Below are 27,978 nucleotides of genomic sequence, written 5' to 3' on the forward strand. Positions count from 1 at the left end.
ATTCTTAGTAATGCGAAACAATACAAACTGTTTTACAATATATCATGATTTACTGACCTTAATGTAGTCTTGCCATATAGAATAACATGCAGTAACTCGTTGTGTGGTTGCATCCCAAACGAACCCACTAGTGTTGAGACAGCTCGTTACCGTTTGGTATGTTTTCTTCCATGATCTTGTTCGATTCTTAAGCTGCACAATAGTTTTTTTATTGACTGCGTCTTCATTGAACTTACTGACACATTCCGTATATACCTCGTGCTTCCAAACACCATTGGGCAACTTGTTCCCTATATATACCTGCTCGACTAAAAGATCGAGCATTTTGTTGTCTTCTTCAAAGCTCCAAAAGTCATATGGTCGACCACATGGTTGTTTTCTTGCAGCCATTTTCAATCTAAATCCGAGATTGTCCTCATGGAAAAAACTTTATCAGACAACCATTACCCGTCACGAAGCAAAAACCACAAATAAGAAAATACCATGTGGTGGATATTCATAACACCCGAATCTTCTCACCACATGGAAAAAACATTCCATCGCACTTCAAAATTTTTAAAGAACATTCTAAAACATTCCAAAATTAATCAACTATTTCCATTGGAGATGCAAAACAATGCAAACACACACACACAACAAGTCCAAATTCACCGAACACCCCTGGTAGAGCCCCATATGACTTCACAGTTACTACGAACTCTACCTCGTAAGTGATGGGGGTCGGGTTTCGTTGGCTAATGGACGCCCGTGTAGGCGACTCAACCTTATTTGAATTGGACTAAACACCGCAAACCGTAATTGAGAACCTTAAAAACCTTAGACCCTAAACCCTAACCCTAGACCCCATACCTCCAAAACCTCCTAAACCCTAACCCTAGACCCTAGACCCATACCTCCAAAACCTCCTAAACCCTAACCCTAGACCCCATACCTCCAATACCTCCTAAACCCTAACCCTAGACCCCATACCTCCAAAACCTCCTAAAACCTAACCCTAGACCCCATAACTCCAAAACCTCCTAAACCCTATACCCCAAACCCTAATTCCAGAAGTTAAACAAAAACCCTAGATCTTAACAACCCTAAAAGCCCCAAACCCTAAACCCTAAACCCTATCACCCATTAAACCTTAGCTGAAAAAAATTGAAAAAAAAACCTAAACCCTAATTCCAGAACCTAAACCCTAACAATACCATAAATCCTTAACCCTAAAAACTTAACCCCTAAATACAAAGCACCAAACCCTAAAAACACTAAACGCTAACCCTAATAAAAATTTTAGACCCTAATCCGTAACACTAAATCCCACAATTATGCACAAATAACCCCAAATTAGACACTAGAACTAAAATTAAATCAAATACAACACTCATTTAATCAGAAAAAAATTAGGGTTTAGTCATACCTTCTGAAATTTGGAGAAAACCGAAGTCGACGGCTGAAATCAAAGCCGAAATGGGAAAATCGATGCTGAATCGAAGTAGAAATTAAGAAATCGAAGTCCAATGTCAAAATCGAAGAAAAACAAAACTGAAATAGGGGAAATCGCAGGAAATCGGAGGGAATTTAGGGGGAAAAGATATGAGCGAGAGGGAAGGGAATGAGATGCCGCAAGGAAGAAAAGATGGAGAAGAGACAGAGAGAAGAGAGGGAGGCCGAGAGGGATAAGAGAGAGGGAGAAACGAGCGGGAGGTTCAGAGGGAGAACAAGTTCGAGATGGAGAAGGACGCCGGAAGGACGTTCGCAGCGAGAGACGGAGGCAGTAGAGAGGGAGACCGGAGAGTGGGAGACCGGAGAGGGACAGCGGAGACGAGAGAGGGAGCAGAGAGCTCGGGCTTCAGGGAGACGACAGAGGGCTGCGGGAACGAGAGTGTCTGTGCGGGAACGAAACGAGCGAAATGAAAAAAAAATGAGCGAGACGGTCGAGACAGAGAGAGCCCGCGCGAGAGTCATGTGGATGATTCTCAAAATCGGGTGGAAAACACTTTCCGCCCGTTACTCTTTAGACATGAACTCTTGAGTCATGTATATTCATGTACAAGACATGAATTTCGGCGCTCCCTAACAACATCAGGACATGAACTGCGTAATGCATATGAAGATCATGTCCTGAGTCATGTGCACTAACGCCCCCCCCCCCCCCTTATTTTTTTTTTCACTTTTTTTAAAATGGATATGCCACACCATGAAAATTAATCAGAAATTATTTTTAAATAATTTTGTGTGGATTTTATTGTGGTGTCACAATGTAGCAAGCTAGCCCCAATTAACCCTACTACTTTGGGTAAAAATGGGATTTTCATGCCAAAACCATTAGCCATGTTTCGTCCCCCCTTCCTATGGTGTGCTTGTGTGGGTTCTATGGAGCAAGTGATTGGGTTTGAACCTATTGCTTTACCAATGAGCTAACTAGTAATGGTTGTTGGTCTCAACTACTACCAAAAAGCTATAATAAGGATTTTTCATGGTGTGTGCATCTTCATGTTGAATGTTATTTTGTCCTTCGACCTTGTGACTCATGTGTGACCTGTGACCCATGCTTCCCGCCACTGAGATGCTTAGTTGACTCCTCAACCTTGATTGAAAGATTGTTTATTCCTAAATTTGAGCAGAAGGTAGGGAACTAATGCAAATAGGTGTATGCTTCACAGCCCAGAAACACCCTATGCTTATCACAATGAGAGAAGAAAGTGTAGGTAATGCCAATTAGAGAAGCCATTAAGCATCCCTAGCAGTACGAAAAAAGAGGTTGTGATGACATCTTCTACATTTGTACCTCTCATTGTTGAGTATATCTTGCATATGTTGAAGAGTAGGTATGGAAGAGTCTTACATGACTCTCACAGTAAGAAGTCTCATAGGGTTAAAATTAATATGGTGCAGTCTAAGAAGAGTCTCATGGGAAGGAGGTCTCATAAAAAAAGTTTAGTTTAAAGATGTTTTAGCTATGTAAGTCTTTTATTCGTGTTCAGTTGTTTAATTGTTCTGGGACTTATCTTTTAGTTCTTTACTTTGGGTGTAACCAGGACAAGGGTAGTTTAATTGTTTTCAAAATTTGCTTGTTTTCTCTATTTATTAGTAGAACCTCATTGTACTCAAATTACAATAAGTTAGTGAAATACTTATCTTTTCTAAAATTTCAACATAGTATCAGAGCGGGTTCTATGAGGTTACTTGGTCAGCCCATAGAGATAATGTGATCCTTTTTCTAATTTATCATCTCTAGTAGTTTAACTTCATATTCTACCTTTTTTTTCCTTTCATGTCCCAATACCTGTTGTTTTCTTTGGCATTTATACCTCCATACTGAACTATTCATATTTTAAATTATATACTTTAGGAGAGATATTTGTCTACTTTTTAACACAAAAATAATATTGTCAATCAGAGTTTTCTACAAAGAGAAATATACATTTTTTTCCTTGTATACTAAAGTTATAAACTTCAGGTTGACGGAGAGTGTTGAAGAGTAGGTATGGAAGCGTCTTACATGACTCTCACAACAATAAGTCTCACAAGGTCAAAATTAATATGGAGTCAAATAAAAGTGTCATGGGAAGGAGGTCTCACAGAAGAGGTTCATTCAATAGTACTTGTAGCTAAATTAGTCTTATCTTCATGTTCAGTTGTTTAATTGTTTTATGACTTATTTTTTAGTATTTGACTTTGGGTATAACTAAGATATGGGTAGTTTAATTATAATCGAATTCTACTTGTTTTCTTTATTATAAATAGAGGACTTATCTTTTACATATTGTCTCGAACGGAACATTAGTAGGCTTTTACACACGCGCACACACACACACATACACACACACACATATATATATATATATATATATATAATTTATGTAAATATTTTCTTATAAATAATTTTCAAAAGAAGATCAAGCCTTAAAGAAGAAGATAGAGAGAATGTGGTAATTTTAGATAGACATTGAGTTCATCAAGGAGAGCTTGTGAGGTTGTTGATATTGTAAACCTTCCTTTCATATCCTACATAAAGAAAGCGAATTAGTGATTATCATCCAAATGATAAAAAATAAATTAGATTAATGAGTTAGCAAGAAGGGAATTTTCAACTTATAAACAAGGATTTCCCTCAAATCATGTATTCCCCTTTGGGTAAATAGTATGTAAACAAAGCGAAATTAAATATTTCGAGGGGTTTATCTTTGGCTCAACTTCGAAGCAACAATCGAAGAGGCCCCCAATGGAAGTCTCCTCCTTTTCGTATCACAAATTCGTTAGCTTAGCTTTGGAAGTGGCACAAAGGCGTACGGAGTTGATCCCTCTGCCTCTGCAGGTTGGTTGGGCTTGTTCTCCTCAAACTTTTCTTCCATTTGAGCCAACTGTACTTTCGTTTGTAGCTTTTTATGGATGAATAAAAAAAAAAAACAGTCTGGACTTTTCTGTAGCTTCCAGATATAGTTTGTATAATTTACCTTCCAGTCGTTTCTGTCTGGATCATTTCAGTGGAAGCTCTGCATAATCTCACCTCGGAAATGACTTTTTGGTGTGTAAAAAACTGTCTCTCATACATCTTGCCGTTACCTCCAACAGTATGTTAGTCTCTGTTCGCTAAACTTCTCTCTTTTGCTTTTGTCTGTCATATAATTTAGGTGTAAAATCCTCTTTTCTTAGCGGCCTTCTGGTGAGAAAAGTTTAAGGTTTGAACTTTTTTTATTAATGCACTTCCAACTCTGGACACCTTTATTATGGTACCTACTTCCGTCTACACATTGTTACTGAACTTTCGTAGCTTTTCTCCCATAAACTGATACATGGTATCTTCAATCTTGTGTGAGTTCCTCTCTCTCTCTCTCTCTCTCTTGTTGAGTTCTACATTTCCTTTGGGTTATGGATTTTAGAAGTTAGTTCAATGAGTATGTGGAAGTTTTCCAGATATGTGAGGCTGTTTGATTCATTTTATTTTTTCCTCAAGATTTACTCATCTGACAAATTAGCCTTCTCCCCAGCAGGCTGCTAGTTTTTATAGGAATGTATTGCAGATCAGTTTTGGTTTCATATTCGACCAAAAAATTTACACCATACTATAGCATATCATTTTGTCTTGAATTTCGAGGTATGTAGATGGACTTTGGTTTCAGGGCTTGGTAAGTATGCATATTTAACCAATTCATATTACTTCATAGGAACAATATAAATGCATCAAAGCTGCGGATGGCAAAACATTGCTTCGAGCTCTTTCGTTTAGGGCTCCCAAAGTTAGACTTCAACGCAGTTTGACCATTGATGGGGGTCAAGCCATGCAGGTTAGTGTTCTGCAGTCTTGTTTCTCTTCTTGTTTGCTCTTTCTATGTCATGATTGTATTATGTCCTCTACTCTATGTCATCTGCACTTTCTATTTCATGATTATACGAATGTATCACCAGCTTGGGCTGGAAAGAAACCAGATTTGGACGGGATATAGCGATACCTGGATCCCATCCATTTACAAAAAATTTATAGAAAAAGTGCTAAATATTCCAAAGCCGAAAGTCAAACAGAATACAATCAAGGGAGGGAGCCCCTTACAACAAGGGAGTGGAGGAAAAAACTCCTCTTTAGCTAACTGATTGGCTATACCATTAGCAGATCTCAAAATGTGAGACCGATTAGAAACATAATTAAGATTAAGATCTTGAATTTCAAGAAATGTCTGCCAGTGCTGCCAAGGAAGGGCTTTTTTCTGTGAGCACCAGCTAATGACTTTTAGAATCCCCTTCAACATGCAGAGAACCCTGATATTTAGGGTGAAAAATGCAAAGGTCATTGAGAATAGCAAGAAACTCAGCAATGATGGAATCTGTGTGGCCAACAGACCAGCAAAGGAGGACAGTTTCACCATTTGCATTTCTGAAAATGCACCAAACTCAGCATGAGCCAAGTTCCCCATGGAAGAGCCATCAACACTTAGCTTTAGTACTCTAGGAAGCAGAGGGGACCACTCTATGACCAACAGTTTTTTTTTTTTTTTTTTCGAATAAACTGGCAACATAACTCCAGTTTGAAAGGATAAAATCCTCACTAATCTCAGCGAATTGGACCAAGGAACAGAGCCAATGAACCAAATGAAATTTGATAGAGCTTCCGATTGATTGCCTTGACGAGGAAGATTGTCGGAAGCAACACTGGTTCCTCTCCCACTAAATGCCCCAAGAGAAGATTGGAGAGCAAGCGGGAGTGGAGGGAATGACCATGTGCGGAACAGAAAGCTGAGTTCGAGAGATAGCGAATGGGGGGGAGGCGAGCAACTGAAGATGTAGCGAAAAGAGTGACGATAGACCGCATACTGAAACATTTGATGGACCTCTGGTGGACAATAGTGCAGCTACTGGACAATAGTGCAGCTACTGTGACTACGGTTAATCCGGCCGCCCTCTTACCTGGCAATCCCTTCGCTCTGACTGATGGCTGGCACATTGTTTAGACTCGACGATCTCACCTGAGGAGCAGGCTTGGAGCAACACATACTTCTTCATTCCAATCTGGGAAGACTACCTTTTCACCTTCACTAGGATGACCAACCAATCTGGTCCAGTAATCCGTGTGACTGCTGCTACTGGAAATAAAAAGTCCTTCATTTCCATTCCACTTAACTTTTGTCCTACCTTCGTCCATCAATTCCTTGCTACCATTGCTGCCTCTGGGGGGATTGGTAGATCCAAGGAACTCTGGTCTGAGAGACTGATTTTTTAGTTTTCAGTATTTTAGTATAAGGGTATCAATGAATGCAAAATCACCCAATACCAAGAAGGAATTATTATGGCTCAAATTTACATTCCTGAGCTCACGAGCAATGGCTTTGGGTGGAACAACTTCATTGAAGAAATCCAAAAGCTCAGCCCACACTACCCTCCTCCCCAACCAACCACTTGTGCCAATCATTTTCCTAAGCTTCTGCAAACCTCTGAACACCCCTCTCCCACAAACAACTCATACTCTGCAAACCACCAAGACACCCTGACAGCAAAAACTCCTCCCACCTTGACTAGAACCCCCAACATTCTTCACTCCCTTTTGCTCCTACTGATAACACCTTGGATCCTCAGCTCCTATATACGGGTACTGAGATGTTCTCCAAATCTTTGGTACTGATGACCCACCTACAGGTCGATGCAACCCCAATCTCCATCTGGTTCGTCTACTCCGTCAAGTGAGATTATCTCTCTGCTTTCTCCTTCTTTGGACACAAGGATTGGCTCTTCCACTTCTAGACTGTTGAGGATAAAGACTCTGCTCGCCGCCTCCCCCCTGGCGCTGATCTCGGTATCAAATTGATCATTAACTAGGAATGCCCCTCTCTCACCAGAAACCTGGGCTAATGGATCTCCTTTTGGGGTATTCCACCTAAGCTCTAGCAAGATCAAGTGTTCACTGAAATCGCCACCAGGTTTGGTTCCCTTATCCAACTGGCTGATAGCACCTCAATGATGTCCCGACTGATGTTGCTGAACTCTTCATCATCCCACACATTATCCGGCATGAACCTGTTAGCTTCAAATTCATGTTGGAATTTTTTTTTTTTCTGGATCGCTGTTGATTTCCAGCTGATGTTTATTGGAGTCGCCAGAAGCCCTGGAAGTTGCTCCCTCCTGGTGAGCACCACAGACCACCCCGCCCCGGAACCAAGTCATGACCGAGCCATGTCAAACCAGCAACTTGACTCAGTTTGTCAATTGATTTCCGGCTCTGGGTACCCCCACTCCAGCATTCTCGAATTTGAATTTGAATTCCACTAGGTTGTTACCTACCCCAAACCGTACGATGCGATGGCTAAAGCAACCTCTGTATCTCTGACAACCTGAGAAAGTTGTTTGACATCTGCTTTTCACCCTCTGACCAGTCCACTTTAACTTATCCCAACCTTGACCGTATCCCGCATCCCAAAACTATGCCTTCAGCTTTTCAACCAACACCTGACAACTCAGCAGACGCCTGCACCTGCAGCTCAACTCCCTCCACCAAGGAAATCCCCCCTGAACAGTCGTGTTGTGCCCCCCAGAACAGCCCACCGAAACCGACCACTCCCTTAAGGATCTTTCCTTCAACATATGGCAAACTAACTAACCACTCCTAGTCATTGAAAATTGTCTGACATCTGCTTCTCACCCTCTGACTGGGCCACTTTAACTTATCCCAACCTTGACCGTGTCCCGCATCCCAAAACTATGCCTTCAACTTTTCAACAACACCTGACAACTTGGCAGATGCCTGCAGGTCATCTCCCTCCACCAATGAAATTCCCCCTAAACAATCGTGTTGTGCCCCTAGAACAGCCCACCCGAAACCAACCACTCCCATGAGGATCTTTCCTTCAACAAATGGCAAAATAACTTACCACTCCTAGTCATTGAAAATCAGCACCTCTCTCCTAGTAGCATCGAGAAACCTCTGTCATTCTTTGCTACCCTCCATTCAGCCACCCCAGCTTCTCTCGCCAGGTATGCCTTCTCCCTCACCATCTCCACCCCCTCAGTCCCCAAACCTTTCACCAAAAGTCATCTCTCTGATTCAGATCGGGAATCCTCCTTCAGCTCCTCCTGGCCAGCCAATGACTTTGAATCTAGTGCCTCATCCTCACACACCCTAAGTCAGGACCCTTTGAATTCAAATCCCAACCCACAATTTGTGAGCCCTGTTGGTCTTACCAATGGAAAAAAAAGAAAAACCAAGCCTGGCCTCTACTTCCTAGCGAATCCAGCAAACCACTGACCCAATGTCCAGCTGATCCTCACATAGGTCGGCTAATCTTCCCCCTAACTAGCGAGAATTCTCATCAGTTGGTGAATGCCCTTCAATTCGAGTGTCATAAGTTTGATGATGAAACATGGAATCAGATGATGCGTCTAGCCGAATTAATGGGAGTTGTCTACCAGGGCCAATTTCCAGGAGTGACACAAAATTCAAAACAAAAAAAAGAAGAAATGATCATGCTTTCCTGAAATGCTCATGGAATTGGATCCGTTCAAAAGCGTTCAGCCATCCGATACCTCCTCTCTTCATCCAAACCCTCCATTATCTTTATTCAAGAGACCAAGACCCAAACTATGGATGTTTAGCTTGTTCGAGAGCTCTGGAATTGCTCCTCCCTTGCATGGGCTGCTATTGGGAACTTTGGTGGTATTCTGGCGATGTGGAACAACACCTTGCTTCTATGATCCAATTTGCTAAACGCTCGGGTTTGCTTAATCCTATCTTTGATGACCCGAACCAAGATATCCTGATCTTATAGTATGCTGATGACACTATTCTTTGTGGAGAAGGTTCTATGAGACAGATTTCCCACATGAAAGCTTTGCTCAACATTTTCGAATTGTCTATTGGTCAGAAGTAAGTTGGGCTAAAACTTCTATTATTGGATTTAATATCGATCCCTCTGTATTAAACTCAATGGCGAGTTTTTTGGGGTGTAAAGTTGCGTCTCTCCCCGACACTTACTTGGGTCTTCCACTGACCCCTTCCCTACCAACAAAAAGCGCCTGACACCCTATCGTTGAACTCCTCGAAGGCCGTCTTGCATCATGGAAAGAAAGATTTTTGTCCAAACTGGTTCTCATTAAATCCTGTTTACATGGCGTACCCTCTTATTTTATTTCCTTGTATCATTGTCCTGCTTTTGTTTGGAATAGAATAGAACTCCTTAAAAGGAGACTTTTATGGGATGGACCAAATGGGGAAAGAAAATATAGTCTTGTAAAATGGGATGATGTTTGTAAACCCATTGTAATGGGTGGTCTCGGGGTCCGGGATATTGCAACAACCAACTCTGCTTTATTGTTGAAGTGGATCTGGAAATTTAATGTGCAACCAACTCTGTTATGGCAGAAAATTGTTGAAGCCAAATCTGGGAAAGTTTCTGGTTGGTGGATTGATAGCGGAAAATATTACAAATTATCCTCCGCGTGGAAGAAGATTGCCCAGCTGCAGCCTGTCTTTAAAACTGTTGTCAAATGCTACATTGGTTCTGGTAGCCAAACAAAATTCTGGACAGATTGGTGGGTTGGCCTAAGCAGTTTTCATGGATGTATTTACCGCTTGGCAAGAGAACAAGATGCGACCTTTTTGCGCAAAGGCTTACCTCCGGTGAGTGGAACTTAGATCTCAGAAGAGCCTTGACAGACAATGCAGCACTTGAAACTGCAGACCTTGTTTCAAGTCTCTCAATGGTAAGAATCAAAAACTCATCAAACACACTCATTTGGACACCATGCAGGCAAGGTACGTTCTCTACTGCGTCTGCCTACCACTTCTTGATCTTTCTCCAAGCAAATCAATCAGTCCATCCAGTTGCTTTTGTGTGGCCTCTACACATTCCACCTCGTGCGAAGTTTTTTATTTGGACCGCATGCCGAAAAAAAATCTTAACCTCCGACGCATTAATTCGACGTGGGAATAGTGTCTCGAACTTCTTGTGCCCATTCTGTCATTCCTCTCCTCTCCTCAAACCGCTGATCATACCCTTTTGCACTGTGAATATGCCCATTTGGTCTAGTTCGAACTCATGAACAAAATTGGGTTACATTCCACAATATTCACTATTACAAGTACTCGTCTTCCCAAACTTGGGAAAATATTAATTTCTTGTTGTGTTGGGTACATGGTTTGGAATCTATGGAAAGAGAGAAACAACATAAAATTTAATAAAAAATCTCTTCCCTGGAAAATTTTGTGCCATAGAATCATAGGTCAAGTGTCCTCGTGGGTACTCATGCGGAAGGAATATTGTAACTTACAAGGATCAAATTTGCGTAGAAACTGGCATCTTATTGCGGAAATGTCTTTTCCATCACGATCTCCTATTATGAAAATTTGGTCTCCACCACCAGTGGGACATTTCAAATTAAATTTTGATGGAAGTGCATTTGGCTGCCCCGAGCCTGCTGGATTTGGCGGGGTGATTCACGACGAAAGTGAGAACCTTCTTTTATCATATGTTGGTGCGATTGGAATATCAGATTCAACCAGTGCTGAGTTATGCGAGCTGTATATTGGGTTAAAAATCTTCAAGCAAAAGATGGAGGGCCCACTTTGTGTTGAAGGCGATTCAAAGGTTGTTATCAATTGGTGTACGAAGCCTTCAAAACCTCTTTGGCGGCATTGGGAGTTATACGAGGATATATGTACTTTAATTTCCCAAATGCATTGTAAGTGGAATTATATTCCTAGACCTGCTAATCATTTGGCAGATAAACAAGCTAAACAGGGCGTTTCCCTCCAACAGCTTGTTGTGGAGGAAGGCCACTTTAGCTAGGTATGTATTTTCTTCATCTTGCAATATATATTCACACCCTATTTTCAAAAATAAAAAAACTTCATCAAGGTCCTCATTGAGCACCTTGGCTCATTTTCTATCAGTCTTCACATCCGTGATTGAACTACTGGCTCTGAAAAATAGGTGATTTGGAGAGAAAATAGAAGAGGAAAATGATTTCTGGAAGAGGGGCAACTTTGCTGCCTTGGAATCCGAGCTAGAAAGGCTCTTTCTGCTTCTTTATAATCAAGGTTTAAGTGAAAATTTACAAAAGGATGAAAATGCTCTTCAATACTCAAAATTACATATCTCCTAAAATACATGTCTAAATTGAATGAAAATTTAACTAGAGATAAAATAAGACATTCTCTATCTAATAACCATACTATAAGAGAAAAATGTAATATGGAAGATATATGAAATGACCAAAATATCTCTAAACTTGTATTTTAACACTCCCCCTCAAGCTAAAGAGTAGATATCAAACAATCCCAGCTTATCACTAAAGGATACATGTTCACGTCTCCCCAAATGCTTAGTAAATATATCTCCCAACTGGTTTGAAGACTTTACATTAGGAGTTATCACCTTCCCCTGCATAACTGTATCTCAAATGAAGTGGCAGTCAACCTCTATATGTTTCTTTCTCTCATGGAATACAGGGTTGCTGACAATAAAAATGGCTGCCTAATTATTACAATTCATAACCATAGGGTCAGGTATAGTAAAATCAAACTCAAGAAGCACAAACTTAATCCACATAAGCTCACTAACTGTATGAGCCATTGCTCGATACTCGGCCTCTACACTGGACCTAGCCACAACCGTCTGTTTCTTACTTTTCCAGCTTACCATGTTGCCTCCAACAAAACAACAGTAGCCTGATGTAGAATGTCTATCCATCTTACACCTAGCATAATCGACACCAGAATACCCAAGTACATCAACTTTCCCATTCTGAGTATATAGAAGACCTTTTCCAGGTGCACCCTTCAAGTACTTCAAGATCCTCTGAGCAGCTTCTAAATGGACTTTTTGAGGATATTCCATGAATTGGCTCACAACTCCCACAACAAATGAGATATTGGGCCTGGTAACTGTAGCATAGATCACTTTGCCTACTAACTGTCGGTATTGAGTTTTATCCTTGAGTGTAGGACCCTGGGTGTCATGTAGATTATGATTAACTTCCATGGGGGTATCTATGGGTTCAACACCTAATAAATCATACTCTTGGAACATATCCAATATATATTTTCTCTGAGAAAGAACAATACCTCGCTTGCTACGAGCAACTTCAATGCCAAAGAAGTACTTGAGAGAGCCCAAATTCTTTGTCTAAAAATGTGTGGCCAGATATTATTTAACTTCTGTAATACCATCAAAATCATCACCATATAACACAATGTCATCTACATAGACAACCAAAACCACCATACCAATCTTCCTTTTTCAGTAGGAATATAGAATGATCACCATGACTCCTATATAACCCAAACTGTAGTACCACATCACTAAACATTTCAAGCCAAGCCCGTGGACTCTGTTTAAGTCCATAAATAACCTTATGTAGCTTACACACCCTTCTTGTTTCCCCCTGAGCAACATACCCAGGAGGTTGCTCCATATACACTTCCTCATGTAGATCACCATATAGAAATGCATTCTTCACATCGAGTTGAACGAGAGGCCAACCCTTATTAACAACCACAAATATTAAGATACGCACCGAAGTAAGTCGGGCCGCAGGAGAGAATGTCTCAAAGACATCAACTCCAAAAGTCAGTGCAATCACACCTAAACTATCCACTTGTAGAGCCACAAAAGAGGCCCTACACCTAAAGCTATCCACTTTGTAGAGCCACAAAGAGGGCCTACACTTAAAATTATCCACCTGTAGAGCCACAAAAGATGGCCTACACGTAAACTATCCACTTGTAGAGCCACTAAAGAGGGCCTACACGTGAGGGGGAGTGTTAAGGAATAGTCTCACATGGATTAGTGAGTACAAAGATATCGAATTTATTAGTTGGGAAAGAGGTTTCCTAAGTTGGCTAGTCATTTTGGGATGGGCCTTGGACCCAACTTAACAGGCTAAATGTGGGGGATTACTGGGGTTTATGGGCTGACCCGATACCGAGAGTGCCACAATTTCGGGGATGAACTTGATTCCACTTCCCAACTTTGGCAGTAGGCATGGCTAATAACTGGTGACTTTAACACCATTTGCTTTTGTGATGATAAATCTCCCCTTCGTAGACGTATCACCGCGTCCATGAGGATGTTTGCCGACTTCATTGGTGGGAGTGGGTTGGAGGAAAGTCCCCCTCTCTGGTAACAATTTCACCTGGATCAATGGGCATCAACAGGATCCTGTTCTCTCCAAATTGGATCGGTGTTTCGCCAAGGCTCCAGCTCTATCAGCAGTCCTCTGGTCGGATCCTTAATAGGGTCTACTCTGATCATTGGCCCATCCTGTTAGATACTAAGCTCAGGGAATGGGGTCCTCAACCTTTTAGATTTGAGAATTCTTGGCTTTGTCAGGCTGATTTTGATCAACTCGTCTCTGACTTCTGGTCTAATATTGTGACAGTGGGTCCCTCAGCTTGGAATCTCCACCAAGAACTCAAACTCATCAAACCTCATATGAAGGCCTGGGCTTCTAACAATCGAACCATTGCTGCTGCAGCAAAGACCTCCATCCTCACGGACCTTTCATCCCTTGACAACGCCGAGGAAACCCGTCCTCTCACCACTGATGAATCACTCCTCACTCCAATATTGTCTTCTGCAACTCACTCATTTGGAGCTCACCCGTTGGAAACAGCGGATCCAATTCAAATGGCTCTCTGATGGAGACGGGAATATTGGATTTTTTCAAGCCATCGCATCTGCCAGGTGTAGGAGTAATTGAGTCATCTCCCTTTTTCTCAATGGGGAAGTGACCTTGGATCAATCTGCCATTTCTAACGCCTTTATTAGCTTTTTTGTACATCTCTACAAGGTGGAGTGCCCCCAGCGTCCAAAAATCAGTTGTCTCCAATTCTCCCGTATCCCTTCCGCTATGGCGTCCCTGATTGAATTACCTTTCTCAACTTTGGAGACTGCAAAAAAGCTACTCTAGGGATTGCCGCAGATGGTGAATTCTATCACCGCTGTTGGCCTTATCTCAATTTGGATATTCAAGTGTTGGACCAGGACTCCTACCACAATGACATTACATTTAAAAGCATTGTCTCCTCTTTCATCTCTTTGTGCTCCCTAGGAACACTACCCCTGAGCAGCCTGCGGATTACTGACCTATCAGTCTGTTTTTCAGCCCTTATAAAATCCTGGCACGACTCCTTGCCAGAAGACTAAAAGATGCTCTTCCTCTTGTCAGCAGTCCTGGCCAATGCGCTTTCATCAGAAACCAGTTCATCCTTGACTCCACCATGGCGATGCATGAGCTGCTCCACCACTTTATGGGTGTTGGATGACCCAAGTTCATCCTTAAACTGGATATGGAGAAAGTTTTTGATAGGGTCAATTGGAACCTCCTTGATGAGACTCTTGACAGCATGGGTTTGGGAGCAAATGGAGATTCTGAATCTGTAGCTGTGTCTCCTCCCCTCGATATTCTCTTCCCCTCAATGGTGCTGTAATTAGCTACTTTCAAGGCTCAAGGGGAATACGGCAGGGAGATCCTCTCTCCCCCCTCCTCTTTAACATTGTCGCGGAATACCTATCTTCTCTAACCTGTCCTGCCAAAGACAAAGGCTGGCTGCTCCCCACCTCGCCCCACCAGGAATTTGATATCTCCCTATAGCAGTTCACGGATTACACGATCTTTTTTGGGGTTGGAACACTGGATGAAGTTAAAAAAATCAAAGCCCTCCTAAGCCTCTTTGAAATCACCTCTGGGCTGAAGGTTAACTGGGGGAAAACGTCTATTATAGGCGTCCACATTGATGATAATCAGCTCCGACAGATGGCTTCCTTTCTTGGGGGCGGGATTGGTACTCTTCCCATTATACATCTTTCTTGAGCTGTTCGGCATCGGTTTGCAATCAAATTGCTGCTATTCAGTGGTGTTTTCTTTGGTGAGGAAGTAATGAAGCTTTCAAATACCACTTAGTATCCTGGAAGGATGTCTGCCAGCCAAAACAATCTGGTGGCCTGGGCATACGCATAAGCAGAAGCATGAATATGGCCTTTCTTCTGAAATGGTTTTGGCTCTTTAACTCTAATCTGAACTCTATCTGGAGACCAATGGTGGCCAGCAAACTGAATTTGGATCGCCCCTGGTGGATTTTTGATGGAAGAAGAAAACGACTCTCCCCTCTTTGGTGCTCTTTCCCCTATTCCACCATTGGGCGAATGGTGTCAGATTTCACGCGGGTAATAGTGCTTCTCTTTGTTTTTGGTATGACTGGTGGGTCAGGTCGGCTCCTCTCTGTGAAGACTATGCTCCCCTTCTACAGATCAGTGTGAGAAAAAATGCCTCCATCACTGAGATGTGGACTGCTGCTGGGAACTGGAACATGCATTTCTGGAGGGGTCTCTCTGATGATGAATCTTGCCTCATGATCAGCCTCCTCCAACTCCTTCAATAGGTCAGAATTAGGGAGCATACTCAGGAAAGAATCCTATGGCTCCTTGAAAGTAGTGGATCATTCTTGGTCTCCTCGGCTTACCACATGATTGGTGGCTTGTCCACAAGCTCAGCTCCCCATGTGACCACCATGGCTTGGTCCCTCTTTGCTCCCTCGAAGATAAAAAATTTCACCTGGTGCGCTATAAGGGACAACATTCTCTCGGTTGACATTTTGAGAAGAAGAGGGAACTTTCATGCCACCCAGCAATGCGTTCTCTATAACACTGATGATGAAACCATTTCTCATCTTCTACTGCATTGCTGCTATGCTTGGTATGTCTGGTCTAACATCTTGAACAAAGTCAACATCTAGTTCTGCCTTCCAATTAACCTCACTGCCATGGGTCAACTCATCCTCGGTATTCGGTTTCCCAAGCTGGGAAAACTTCTTCTTTTGGCATGTCTTGCCTACATTCCTTGGGCCATTTGGAAGGAACAAAACCAGATACGTTTTGCACATAAATCCCGATCCACTGAAGAACTTTGCATCTCCCTCACTGGTCTGATATCCACCTGGCTTCACTCCAAGAAGGAATTTGCTTGTTTAATGGGCACATCCCTCTGCACAATTGGTACATCCTTGCCAACCTCTCGGCCCCCGCCCGTGGCAGCCCCTTCCCGGCTACATCAAACTCAACTTTGATGGATGCACCCACGGTTGCCCGGGTATTTCTGGAGTTGGAGGTGTCTTCAGAGATTCTCAGGGAATTATCCTTTTATCATATGTGGGTCCATTGGGATTGGCCAACTCCACTAAGGTGGAGCTCTCCGCTCTTCTCCAGGGACTCGACCTCTTCACTGCCTACCTCAACGGTCCCCTTATCATTGAAGGTGACTCCCAGACTGTGATCAGATGGTTCTCCTCTGCTATGGAGCCACCATGGCGACATTGACCAACTTATGACCTGATTAAGGATATTATATCTCCTCTTTTTTGTACTTGGATTCATGTTTATCGTTCAGCCAACTCACTGGTTGACTCCTTGGCTAAACAGGGTGCCTCCCTCCAAGCTCTCCTTGTTGAGAGTGCGCCCCCCTTTAACCTTTTGTTTCCCTCCCCTCAATAAAATTCTCATTTTCATATAAAAAAAATAAAAAAATCCTAGCTGTTAGACTAGAGAAAGAATTGGGCTTGCAACAGGAAAGACCAAACAAGCCAAAAAAGAAACTCTAAGACTTTCCAAGAGAAGTCTCAATGAATCAGCAGGTGATCTACACTCTCATCAACCTGGCCAAGTAGTAGGCATTCCGAACTTGAAAGATTGGAACCCCTCTTTATAATGTTGCCACTAGTTAGATTCTTGCCATGAAGGGCACTCCAGACAAAAAACTTTATCGTAGGAGCCCTAGATAGCTTCCAACCAGAAGGTGCTACATGACTCTCCGGAGTTCCCAGAATTTTTGCATAACACGTAGCAACATAAAGAAAAAAGCTACCTGTAGAAGGGCATCACAAAGGTCTATCCGAATGTGAGGATTTGATATAAATCTGCTCAAGCTTAGCTATCATTTGGTAGACGTCAATAGCTTCAAGATGATTCAGTTAATGTCTAAATACAAGACTCCAATCAACATTTCTGAAGGACCTAGCCACCATTAAATCAGCAATGCAGATACGCTGATTTCTGGCCAAGGAAAATAGGCGAGGAACGCGCCTGGCAAGAGTAACATCCCTATGCCAGAGATCCAACCAAAACTGAATCTTATACCTTTACCCACCAAGAGTCTTATGTGAGGAGTCCAGTGCTGGAACTTATGGTGAATGACTGAAAGACACCGAGAAAAGCCATCTCCCATCCACAATGAAGTATTTAGAAGCGCTCAATTTTCTTCCATTTACAAGTATTTGGATATCTGAAATGCGACAACTAAGTGTCCAACTCCATCGGATAGTATCCACATCCTATCTGAATCCAGAAACCTGGAACGAGAGTAGATAAAACAGTTAAAAAAATGTTAAGTAAAACCTAATTAAAGACTCATATACATAAAATATTAAATTTTCAATTGTTATTAAGAGTAATATTCTTTAATATTACAATATTATCACATATTTCTTCTTTGTCCATTCTTGTAAAAATATTGAACATAAAGAGCATAATAGTTCAAATTTGAAGAGATTCCAGATTTGGCTACTTATTTTAGTCTAGCTCGATTTAGATTTCATATATTATCCAAAATTTTGGATTTGTATTCTGATTATCTGGATCTGTTCATAGTCCTATCACCAACTGAGTTTCCACTTGTTTGTTTTAAATAAAAGTTACTGCTTTTGGGCCCAATGCTAATCCATTTTATTAAATTTTGAACTTTGCAGTTTAGTAGTCTATGCGAAATAAAATGTTGTGGTAGTATGAATAAGAGTAATAACTAGTTCTGCTGCCATCAGTCGCCCTCTTTCAACCCAATAATGCTTTGTTTAAGGAGGTGCTTTTAGAAGGATTAGGATAGCAAATATAGTTTACTCAGGGCTAATAGGGTTTTTGTCTTTTGGAAGTTACATGTTTGGAGAAATTTTGGGCTACATTAAACACTTGATATTTGTCTGGCAGTACATTCTGAATAACTGTTCAGTTATGGCTGTCATTTGAATTGATCAGTGGACATGGGGCTTCTTGTGCTACATCAGAGCTGATTTGTTAAGATCATGATGACAGTATCAGGGCCATGAAATGTAAAATGATCTTTTGGAATTGTCTAGTTAATTTAGCATATAAGAATGTTGATGAAAGTAATGCAAGTAAACATGTAAAGGGAATGAAGTAAAAGTATGATTTTGACTATCAACTTCAGAGAAGAATTCCCTCTAAACTGGCAATGACAAAATCATCTTTTAAAACCTTAAGAATCAGTTATTAATGATTGATGTGATTCCAATTTCATTCATCTTTCTAGTCGATCATATAGGAAGTAGCACATGAAAGATTTTTAACAATTCCTTAAGAAAGAATACTTAAGTATAGAACCAGCCTATGTGAGTGTCGTCAAGACGTCTTTTATTTCTCTTTTTACTTCTTCTCGATTTAAAAAAATATAAACATGACAAATGTATCTGCCTCTAAGTGATTATTTATTTATTTATATTTTATTGCAGGTTTTAGATTTTGCTGCATTCCCAGAACCAGAATTCAATCTTCCAATATTCTGCGCCAATTTCTTTACTGCCTCCGGCATGAATATAGTAGTTCTGTGAGAAGTTGATCTTGATCTCATAGTGTACTGAGGATCTCATTTCTCATTATCATTCTTATGTGCTAATTAGTGGTAGATATAACTTCTCACTTTGTAGATAAACTTAACTATTGCAAACAACTTCTCACTTTCTCATAACCTTCCTTACTTTTTTTTTTTTGAAGAAGATGTATTAATAAAACGAAAGAGAATTACAAAATTTGAGGGAGCACGTCCCTTACAACCAGTGATTGTAGGGTAGCTCCCTGCCTGGCAACCACATCATCCGCCGAATTTGCGGATCTCGGAATGTGAGACCAAATACAAGGAATAATTGAGGTAATATCTAAAATTTCTTTAAATGTATCCCAATGCCTCCATGGAGGAGAAGATGCGTTCTCACACCAACCTATCACCACTTTGGAGTCACCTTCAATGTGGAGAGGTCCCCTACATTTATCTCTGAAGATACGAAGACCGGAGAGGAGACCATGTAATTCAGGAGACGTAGAGTCTGATATACCAAGGGGTCCAACATAAGTGAAGAGCTGATTACCGGAATGATTTGAAATAACTCCTCCGAAACCAGAAATACCAGGGTTGCCAACAGACGAACCATCAAAATTTTAACTTTAGGAAATCAGGATCAGGAGGAGACCATTCTTTCATAACCGGAGGCTTTTTCCCAATGTGCATAAATGCCAAGTTTCTCCAATTTTTACGAATGGAGGAACCCAAATAAGGAGAGAAAGCTTTCTTAGTTAATAGCCAAGTTGATATTTGCCCAACCACTCTGTCCGCAACTCGGTCTAAAGATTCACTTTTAGCATCAAAACGTCTTCTATTTCGCTCATTCCAAAGACCCCACGGGATAAAACTAGCACATGCAGAGAGCATCATCTTTCCAAGACTTGGCATAGGGATACCCATGAGGGATTTACTGAACGAAAGCATATCAACCGCCATATAGAACCGAAAACCAAACTTTCCAAGAATGCTGATCCACACCTTCCAAGAAAAGCTACAATGGAGAAGAATATGGCTAGTAGTTTCATTTTCAGAGTTGCAGAGAGGACATATGGGATCCACTGAGGGATGACCTCTTCTTCTCAATACGGCTGTCGAGAGAATTTTACCTTGATAGGCACTCCACATGAAGAACTTTACCTTTGGAGGGGCACATAGATGCCATACAAATTTGATTTCATTCACCCTCCAAGCTGAGTTACCGTTGTTTAAAAAGCCATATGCTGATGAGACCATGAAGGAGCCTTTTTTGTCTGGCCACCAAATGAGCTTGTCAGCCTCCAAAGGACGAATTTTAAATGAAGCAACAAGGTCCATCAATCGACTGGCCTCCAGAGCCTCACTATCTGAGAGACCTCTTCTAGGATGTAGATTCATATCCCCCCCCCCCTCAAAAGCTTCTGCTACTGATATCTCTCTATGAGTGGTGAGAAGATAAAGACTCCTGAATGCAACCTGCAGGGGTTCTTGCCCAATCCACAAATCATCCCAAAACTTGAGCGAGCTACCATTGCCTGCATAGAATCTGCTAGCCGAATGAAATTTAGGAAGCAGAAGATATAATGTCCTTCATATTGGGGAGAGGGCTCTACGATTCCCACCAGACATCCACCAGTGAAGGTCCCCACCCACTTTTCCTTTCAGATATTTGAGGAGTGAGTATTAAATTTCCATAGCCATTTCAGCAACAAAGCTTGATTCATTTCTCTAGTTTTCTGGATTCGCAGGCCACCCATATTGTTTGGCATGCATACTTCATCCCAGCTAACCAGATGGTACTTGAATGCATCGCTCGATCCTCTCCATAGGAAACGCCTTTTTAACCTATCCATAATCTTACAAATTGCAACAGGGCAAGACATGAAAGATAGGGCATAATTGGGAATACCGGCTATGCAGGATTTGAGAAGGATGAGTCTCCCCGCTTTCCTAAGAAGACGTCCCTTCCATGATGCCAGGCGAGATTCCATTTTTTCCACCACTGGATTCCAAAGCCTCTTGCAAATACGACCATTGAAAAGAGGCAAACCAAGATTTGTTCCAGGTAAGTGACTTATTGTGCATCCGAATATACTTGCCATCTCACTGAGTAGCTCAGGGTTAACATTGAAGCCCATTAAAGAAGTCTTTCCCCAATTTACTTTTTGACCAGAGGCTACCTCAAAAAGACCCAACACAACTTTAATCTTTCGAGCACAATCAGTGGTGCTGACTCCGAAAATTATGGTATCATCTGCATACTGAAGAATGGGAATATTATAAGCTGAACTGGAGCTAGTAGGGGGGAGCCACCCAAGATTACCTGCCAAGTAGAACATAGCAGATAGAAATTTACCAATCATATTGAATAAGAGCGGGGATAGGGGATCTCCTTGTCTAATACCTCTGGTCCCTTTGAAATAACCACATACAGTGCCATTGATGAGGAGCGAGTATGAAGCCGAGCCCACTCAACTTCTTATCCAGAATCTCCATCTATTGCCAAAACCCATTTTTTCCATGATCTCATCTAATAGGATCCAATTAACTCTGTCAAAAGCCTTTTCAAGATCTAACTTTAGGGTAATTCTAGGATCCTTGTTGCGCTGAAAATGATCATAAGTTCGTGAGCAGCCATAGTAGAGTCCAGAATCTCCCTTCCCTTCAAAAAAGCCCCTTGCCCTTTGTGAATAACCGATGGAAGGAGAGCTTTGAGACGGTGCGCCAAGATTCTGGCAATTATCTTATAAGCACTAGAGATGAGACTGATAGGCCTGAAATCCTCTGGTTTCTCCACACTTTGCTTCTTCGGGACCAATGCAATAAAAGAAGCACCAATACTATGGAACCTAATCCCATTGTTGTAAAATCCATTAACCATGGCAATGATATCCCCTTTGAGATGAGGCCAAAACCTTTTTAAGAAAACCTTCCTTACTTCCAATCATGAAACTGGGAATTCTGAGTGTTAAACAACATTCCCAATCAAAGATCCCATCCTGGAGATTGGGCAGTTCCAAATTAGTCAATGATGTACATTGGTCTTAGGAACCAAGTCAAAACTCTTCTTTGATCTTTATTTTGGTTTTGCTTCTTACCTTTTTAACTACCCTGTAATGTTGTCAATATTTTTGTTTGGAAGACGAATTCATCTGATGCTGTCTGAATTGATGTGGTAAAGATTATCCCAACTTGGTTATAATGTTGACAAGTCACTTCAGATGTAAAACAACCACCCTCTTGTCCTAAAATTGCTTGTTTCTTGTAGGCTTATAATTATTTGCTGGATTGGAGGTTAATTTCTAGAATAGCAGTGAATGATACTCCTCGATGGGACCCTGCGCTTGACACTCAATTACATGGAGCCTTATCCAACATTGAGATTGAACCAACCTGATGTTGATGTGGAATCAAAAGACACCTGAAGAATGAGTTTGGACTTCAGATTTTGGGAAACAGAAATTCAGGAAGTTTTGTACTTCAACTGGAATCTGACCTAAAAAACTTAAAAGGAATCGAGATTGGAGAAAAAAAATCCACTCTTTTTTTTCAAAAATCATAAATGAGGTGAGGGGGAGGTTTAAGATTAGGGAGTTTAATCCAACAACCTCCTATTCCTTTGCAAAATGTCACTTTGCCTGCCACTTAAGTATCTCCCCTGAAAATTACAGACATTCCCTATTTGACTTAATAACCAATGCACATATTTGCTAATCTAAAAACAGAAGGAAAGACAAAAATAACCCTGCTAAATGAAGACGAGACCAAAATACCCTTTTGTGCAGGAAAGTAACTCCTTGCATTGTTGCAGTTATTGGCCAAGTATAAAAATTAAAAGATTCAAAATGTTCTTCAATTGAGAAGATGTCTTCTGATAGGATCTTCTTGGCTTTACTCATCTTCTTAAAATTTTCTTTCTAGTGTTGCAAGAAAATGTCGTCTCTTTCCGTTTAAAAAGTTTTAGGCCCCATCTCTTACTCCTTTACTAAACTTGGGAGCACAGCACAATTCTCAAATATTTACTTTTTTTTTCACATCAACTTTCTATCACCTCCATGGAGTTTCCCTTTTCAGAGTCTTAGTTGCTTTCCACTCATTCCTTGACGCATGTTTCTGAAGAAGGGTGCTATTTCTTAACATTCCTTGCCCATACTGTGCATTGATGCTGTTGTAACTTATTTTTGGCTGGTCATATCTAGGGACCTCAATCCTTTGCATGATGTCATCTCCAAAAGAGATTACAAGGACAAGTACTACAAAAACTTACTACCTCTTGGACAAAAATATGCTGAGGTGAGAAAACGTCTGTGTTAGGAAATTGCTGATGGACATTGTTAACACTGGGATGTTGTACAGCTTTTACCATGGGGAGACAAGATAACAAGCGAGTCTTTAAGATTTTTCTCTCCAATTGTAATATGGAGCAAGTTTACTTCTACCCAAGTCAAGCATGAAATTTTATATGAAGCATTCATGGATTACTTTGAGGTAGGTTAATGTCTGGGCTTTTTCATTTTGATTCATGTATTTCAGCAATAATACATGGATATAGTTTTAAATATGCAAAGTGGTTACTGTTTAAATGGAGAAGTAACAGCTTATGTTGTGAAAATAATTATAGCTTTCATGTGTTTAATCATTGTGCTACTTTTTTAAGAGTCCAATTATCCAACCAGGCCAGTGGAGCAGAACTTGTAAACTTTGCTGTTCAAAAAATCAGAAATAACCCAGTCCTTTTAGTTTGTTCATACTAATAAAAGCACTGCAGATCAATTTGATTTTTGGATTATTACATGTCGTGAACAAGGCTATGCTGTCAGGTGATTGAACAAATGCTCTTTTACCATTTTAGTTATTGATGGATATAGCTTTGCAAGGAATTTTATACCCTCACTCACGAGGAAGGGCTTCTCCTGTCAAAGTTCCAGTCAAGTGATTCCAGACAAGAAGATTGGACTTTTCTTGAAAGAGATCTATAGTTCAGTTCCTTAAACTCCTGTAACGGATCCTCCAAAGAATCACTAGGAAAAGGGGAGCAATCCTATAGGTTTAATTAATTTTGTGACTTTAGTCTATGTAAACTTAAAATTAACATAGAAGGTTAATAATGTTCCAAGTAAATCTATTTCATCTTTTTATGGAGTATTATTTCTGTTATGTTTTTGTGTAACGATACTTGAAGCCCTGGAACTCATGTTTGATGTTCTTCCGAGCATTATATTAAAAAAATCTTTTTCTTTGATATGTTAGGAAATCTTTATTTGCCTCTTATGGTATGAAATTTAGACAATAAATCTCTTTCTTGATATGTTAAGAAATCTGAGAGCTACCTCATGTGGTATGAAATTTAAGCATTCCAAATGCATTAAGTATCTGACTACATGTACTTTTAAATTCTTCAGGTATTACACCTTTTATTACTAAACATGACAGGCATGGCTTGACTTGATGGATGAAGCACATGCTGAGAAAGATGAGTCTCAGATTATCCGAAACTGTGAAGCACAACATAGATATCTGACATGGAGAGCAGAAAAGGTATGTTAATATATTTTTTATACATTAACTACCAAACATGGGCTGATTTTTTGCCTATTTCAAAACATGGCCTTAGTAGGCTATCTTTGTCTAATTCACGTGGCACTAAGAGAGGACAGGGAGAGACCTGGGAAGACAGGATAGGTGAGCCCCTTATCCATTCTTCCTCTTTGTGTGGGAGAGAGAAAAGGGCGAGGAAGTTGGCCCCCATATCCCTTCTTTTTCTCTTAGCACAGGCAACCTCAAAGCTGATGCTCAGCATGAGCCTGGCATAAGACCTTAAGATTCACTGTACCAAACTGAAACCGATCCTGGTTCTCATTCTAAGGCTAAAGACATATTTAAGGTGTTTGGGCGGTGAATCTTGACATAATACACATTAAAGAGTTTAGCAATTACTTGCTAACTTGATGGTTAACAAGCCATGCCAGTGGCCTTTATGGTGAAGTCTTAAGAACTAAAACAAACTTAAATTTGAATATCATTGATGCAAACTAACGACTGAAACTGAGTCAAATTTCCAGTGGAGAGCAAAAAACAATTTCTCGAACTGCAGATATATTAAATAAAACACACGAAATTCTACATCATTCTATATGGAAGAGAAAAGTCAGGACCCTCAATTAAAGGTTATATACATTATGATTTATGGGAGTTTTGTTCTCCTAAAGGATTTAACTGAGGGAGTTTACTATAGTGGCCTCTGTTTGAACTTTTTGATAACGGTTCCCATAGATGGAACCCTAGTCTGGCTATATTTGGAAATTAAGCAAAGATGTAGGACCTTCTTTGAAAATTACTCTGTTATTACAATAATTATTCTTTTAGAGAGGCCAGAGATGAAATGGAAGGTGCTCTACCCCAGTGATGAGAGGTACGGATCCATGGCAGAGGATCATCTATCTGGATTATTTTTCTTTTACATGAAAAGAGGAAATCAGAGTGACATGAAAAGTAGATTACATCTTCTAGGAACACATGATTAGATTATGCATAACTATTTCAAACTGCCTTTTTTTTAGTGATGAGCTGTATAAGAAAGTGGTGTTGAGCTTTGTTACTGATTGACATTCCAAGATCTGTTAATGATTGGAATTGGACCATGTTGTTTAAAGAAGATCTAATTCTTTGGCCTTTGGATTAGTGAGACTTGGCTTGGTCAATGTTAGCCCATTATGTGTAAATACTGCAGACCTACTCTAAACCTTGAGAAGAGTTGGTTACTGCAAACAAGACAGGTTGGCTCAGTAGGCGTTGGTACTGTGCTTCAGGCCTTGGAACCGACCCTGAGGTTTTGGGCTGACTTGCTACATTTCAGACCGAAGTAATGTCACTCAGTGTTTTTCATTCATGTAGGGAACAAAACTATCACCGTTTTTTAGAATGTGGAGTTATGGAGGTCATAAAACTAAACAGGACCCTTTTCTAGTTTTTATCCAATTAATCTATTTTGCTCCTTATACTTGGTAATCTATTTTTCTCAAATCTCAAAAGATTTTAGCCATCTCAAGCTGAATGATTCATTGTACTTCTTCATTAGGACCCTGGTCATCAACTACTAAAGAAGTTGGTTGGTGGGACGCTGGCTAAGGTATTTATTCCTTGCACTTGTTTTTCTTCAAGTGCTCAACTTAGATAGTTGGTACTTGATACCGAGTTTCGTCCTTTTTTCTTTTTACCTATTTCCTCTCTCATTTATAGGACATAGTAAGGAACTTTCTCTTCAATGGGGTTGACACAATTGGAACCAAAACCTTTCTGGATTATTTTCCGGAATACCAATGTGCTGATGGGACCATAAATAAGAAGCGAAGTATCATAGGGAAATCTTTTGGTACTCGTCCGTGGGATGCCCACGGAGAATTCATCGGCACTAATGTTAGATGACTGTACAGAAGAAGAATTACAGTTGTATCAGCACCTCGTGTACTAACTATAAAGAAGGGGCATTGTAATTTCAGTGTGTTACATGAAATGTCTAGCTTTTTGGTTATGCATTTTAATTAATGTTACGGATACTTGCTTTTTGTTCTTTATCTCCTTTTCATCGTCTACCTTTAATCCATTCAGTGGATGTCATTGTACAGTTATCTAGTTTCTGGGTAGGTGATGAAATTTAGAAAATGATGTTGGGTTTTGAAAAACAAAAATACTTCACTGACTTGATATAATTTGAATATAATGAGTCTTTATTTATAATAGAAGAAACAAGTAGAATCAATTACAATTAAGTCCCTGTTACTTGTGAGACTTTGAGAGTGGCAGTGATGGTCAACTAAAATTCTCTATCTGAGAAGAACCAGAGCAACCAGCGACCAGATGTATAACCTGGTTGTAGCCCAACCAGTAACTATGCGAACCCACATGGCTGATCAACCTTTGCATGTGAGACAGGACATGCTGGCTTCTTTGCGATGACATCCTTCATCTATAAAAACCCAGCCAAACGAGCCATGGTTTAATATGATTCCCCCCTCTGAGTTTAGAAGCAGAGGAGCAGTAGCGATAAGAAGATCCGAGAGCTGTTTCCGATAAGAGTTTTCAACCAAGAGGAATGGCCATCCTTCCTCGATTTGAATCCTTCACCACAAAGGATCTGGAGTCGTCGCTTGCTCCTTGCATTATCGTCAAGGATCCCTTGGGCCCATGAATAGTCAAGGTAATAGAATCAAAACTTGATTCAAGGAGGAACTCGAATAGGAGAAACTGGACCGAAGCTTTCGCCCCTGTGTCAAAAAATCCTCTCGAGATGTTGTCCTTCTATGAAGGTAGTAGCTGAATAGAACTCTGAGAAGCAGAAATATCGTCCTCGTTCTTCTTACTAAAATAGAACCTTCAAACCTCCATCAGTCATCTCTTGCTGCAAATCTTTAGGATCCTTCCCATCTACGGTACTTCCCATCTACGGTACTTCCAACAGATATGCAAGTACCAAGAATTCTCTTATATCTGAAGAAGAAAGAAACCCCTTTGAAGTAGAAGGTAAAGTACAGATTCAAGTATTCTAGATGAAGTAGGATTCTTCCACAAATCGACGCCGAGAATTTCAGGTTATGGGTTTCTACTGTTATGCACTTCTCTTGCTTCTGCAAGTGTAATGATGCGACTGCAGCAAAGCTCTGATTTGTAGAACCAAGCTCTGAATTTCTTTCAGCAATCGCCTATCAGGACTGAAACTAATCAGACACAGCAGTAGCTCCATCAACTGTTCTTTAATTAATGAGAAACAAATCACACAATAGCAGCAGGGAGAGTCGTCATAGTTTCCAAGCCTTAGATCCAGCAAAGACAAGCCTGCAGTCATGGGACAGGGGCTTGACTCCAAGACAGGAGACAGAGATATCATGAAATGCAATTATTCATCCGAAT

The 27,978-nt window shown here is 40.7% G+C and overlaps 1 protein-coding gene across 1 annotated transcript; it reads left to right on the forward strand.

The window, feature by feature from the left end:
• Positions 1-4,185: 4,185 nt before the first annotated feature.
• Positions 4,186-26,641, forward strand: LOC137956818 (phytochromobilin:ferredoxin oxidoreductase, chloroplastic). The gene is made up of 8 exons (XM_068804453.1): positions 4,186-4,306; positions 5,157-5,276; positions 18,989-19,083; positions 23,271-23,364; positions 23,428-23,559; positions 24,505-24,609; positions 26,150-26,200; positions 26,311-26,641. Exons 1-8 carry the CDS (start codon positions 4,214-4,216, stop codon positions 26,494-26,496), a joined length of 876 nt encoding a protein of 291 aa, XP_068660554.1. The 5' UTR covers positions 4,186-4,213; the 3' UTR covers positions 26,497-26,641.
• Positions 26,642-27,978: the final 1,337 nt, after the last annotated feature.

This window comes from Aristolochia californica, unplaced genomic scaffold, assembly GCF_029961685.1.
Source record: "Aristolochia californica isolate CCGP_79_NKW_82.1479 unplaced genomic scaffold, dmAriCali1.0.hap1 SCAF_2, whole genome shotgun sequence".
NCBI classification, from domain to species: Eukaryota; Viridiplantae; Streptophyta; class Magnoliopsida; order Piperales; family Aristolochiaceae; genus Aristolochia; species Aristolochia californica.

Excerpts from the sequence above, each read along its gene's own strand:
- LOC137956818 (XM_068804453.1), top strand. The coding sequence starts at position 4,214 with ATGGAAGTCTCCTCCTTTTCGTATCACAAATTCGTTAGCTTAGCTTTG. Across the intron at positions 24,610-26,149 it reads TGACATGGAGAGCAGAAAAG|GACCCTGGTCATCAACTACT; the intron begins GTATGTTAATAT and ends CTTCTTCATTAG. Across the intron at positions 26,201-26,310 it reads TTGGTGGGACGCTGGCTAAG|GACATAGTAAGGAACTTTCT; the intron begins GTATTTATTCCT and ends TCTCATTTATAG.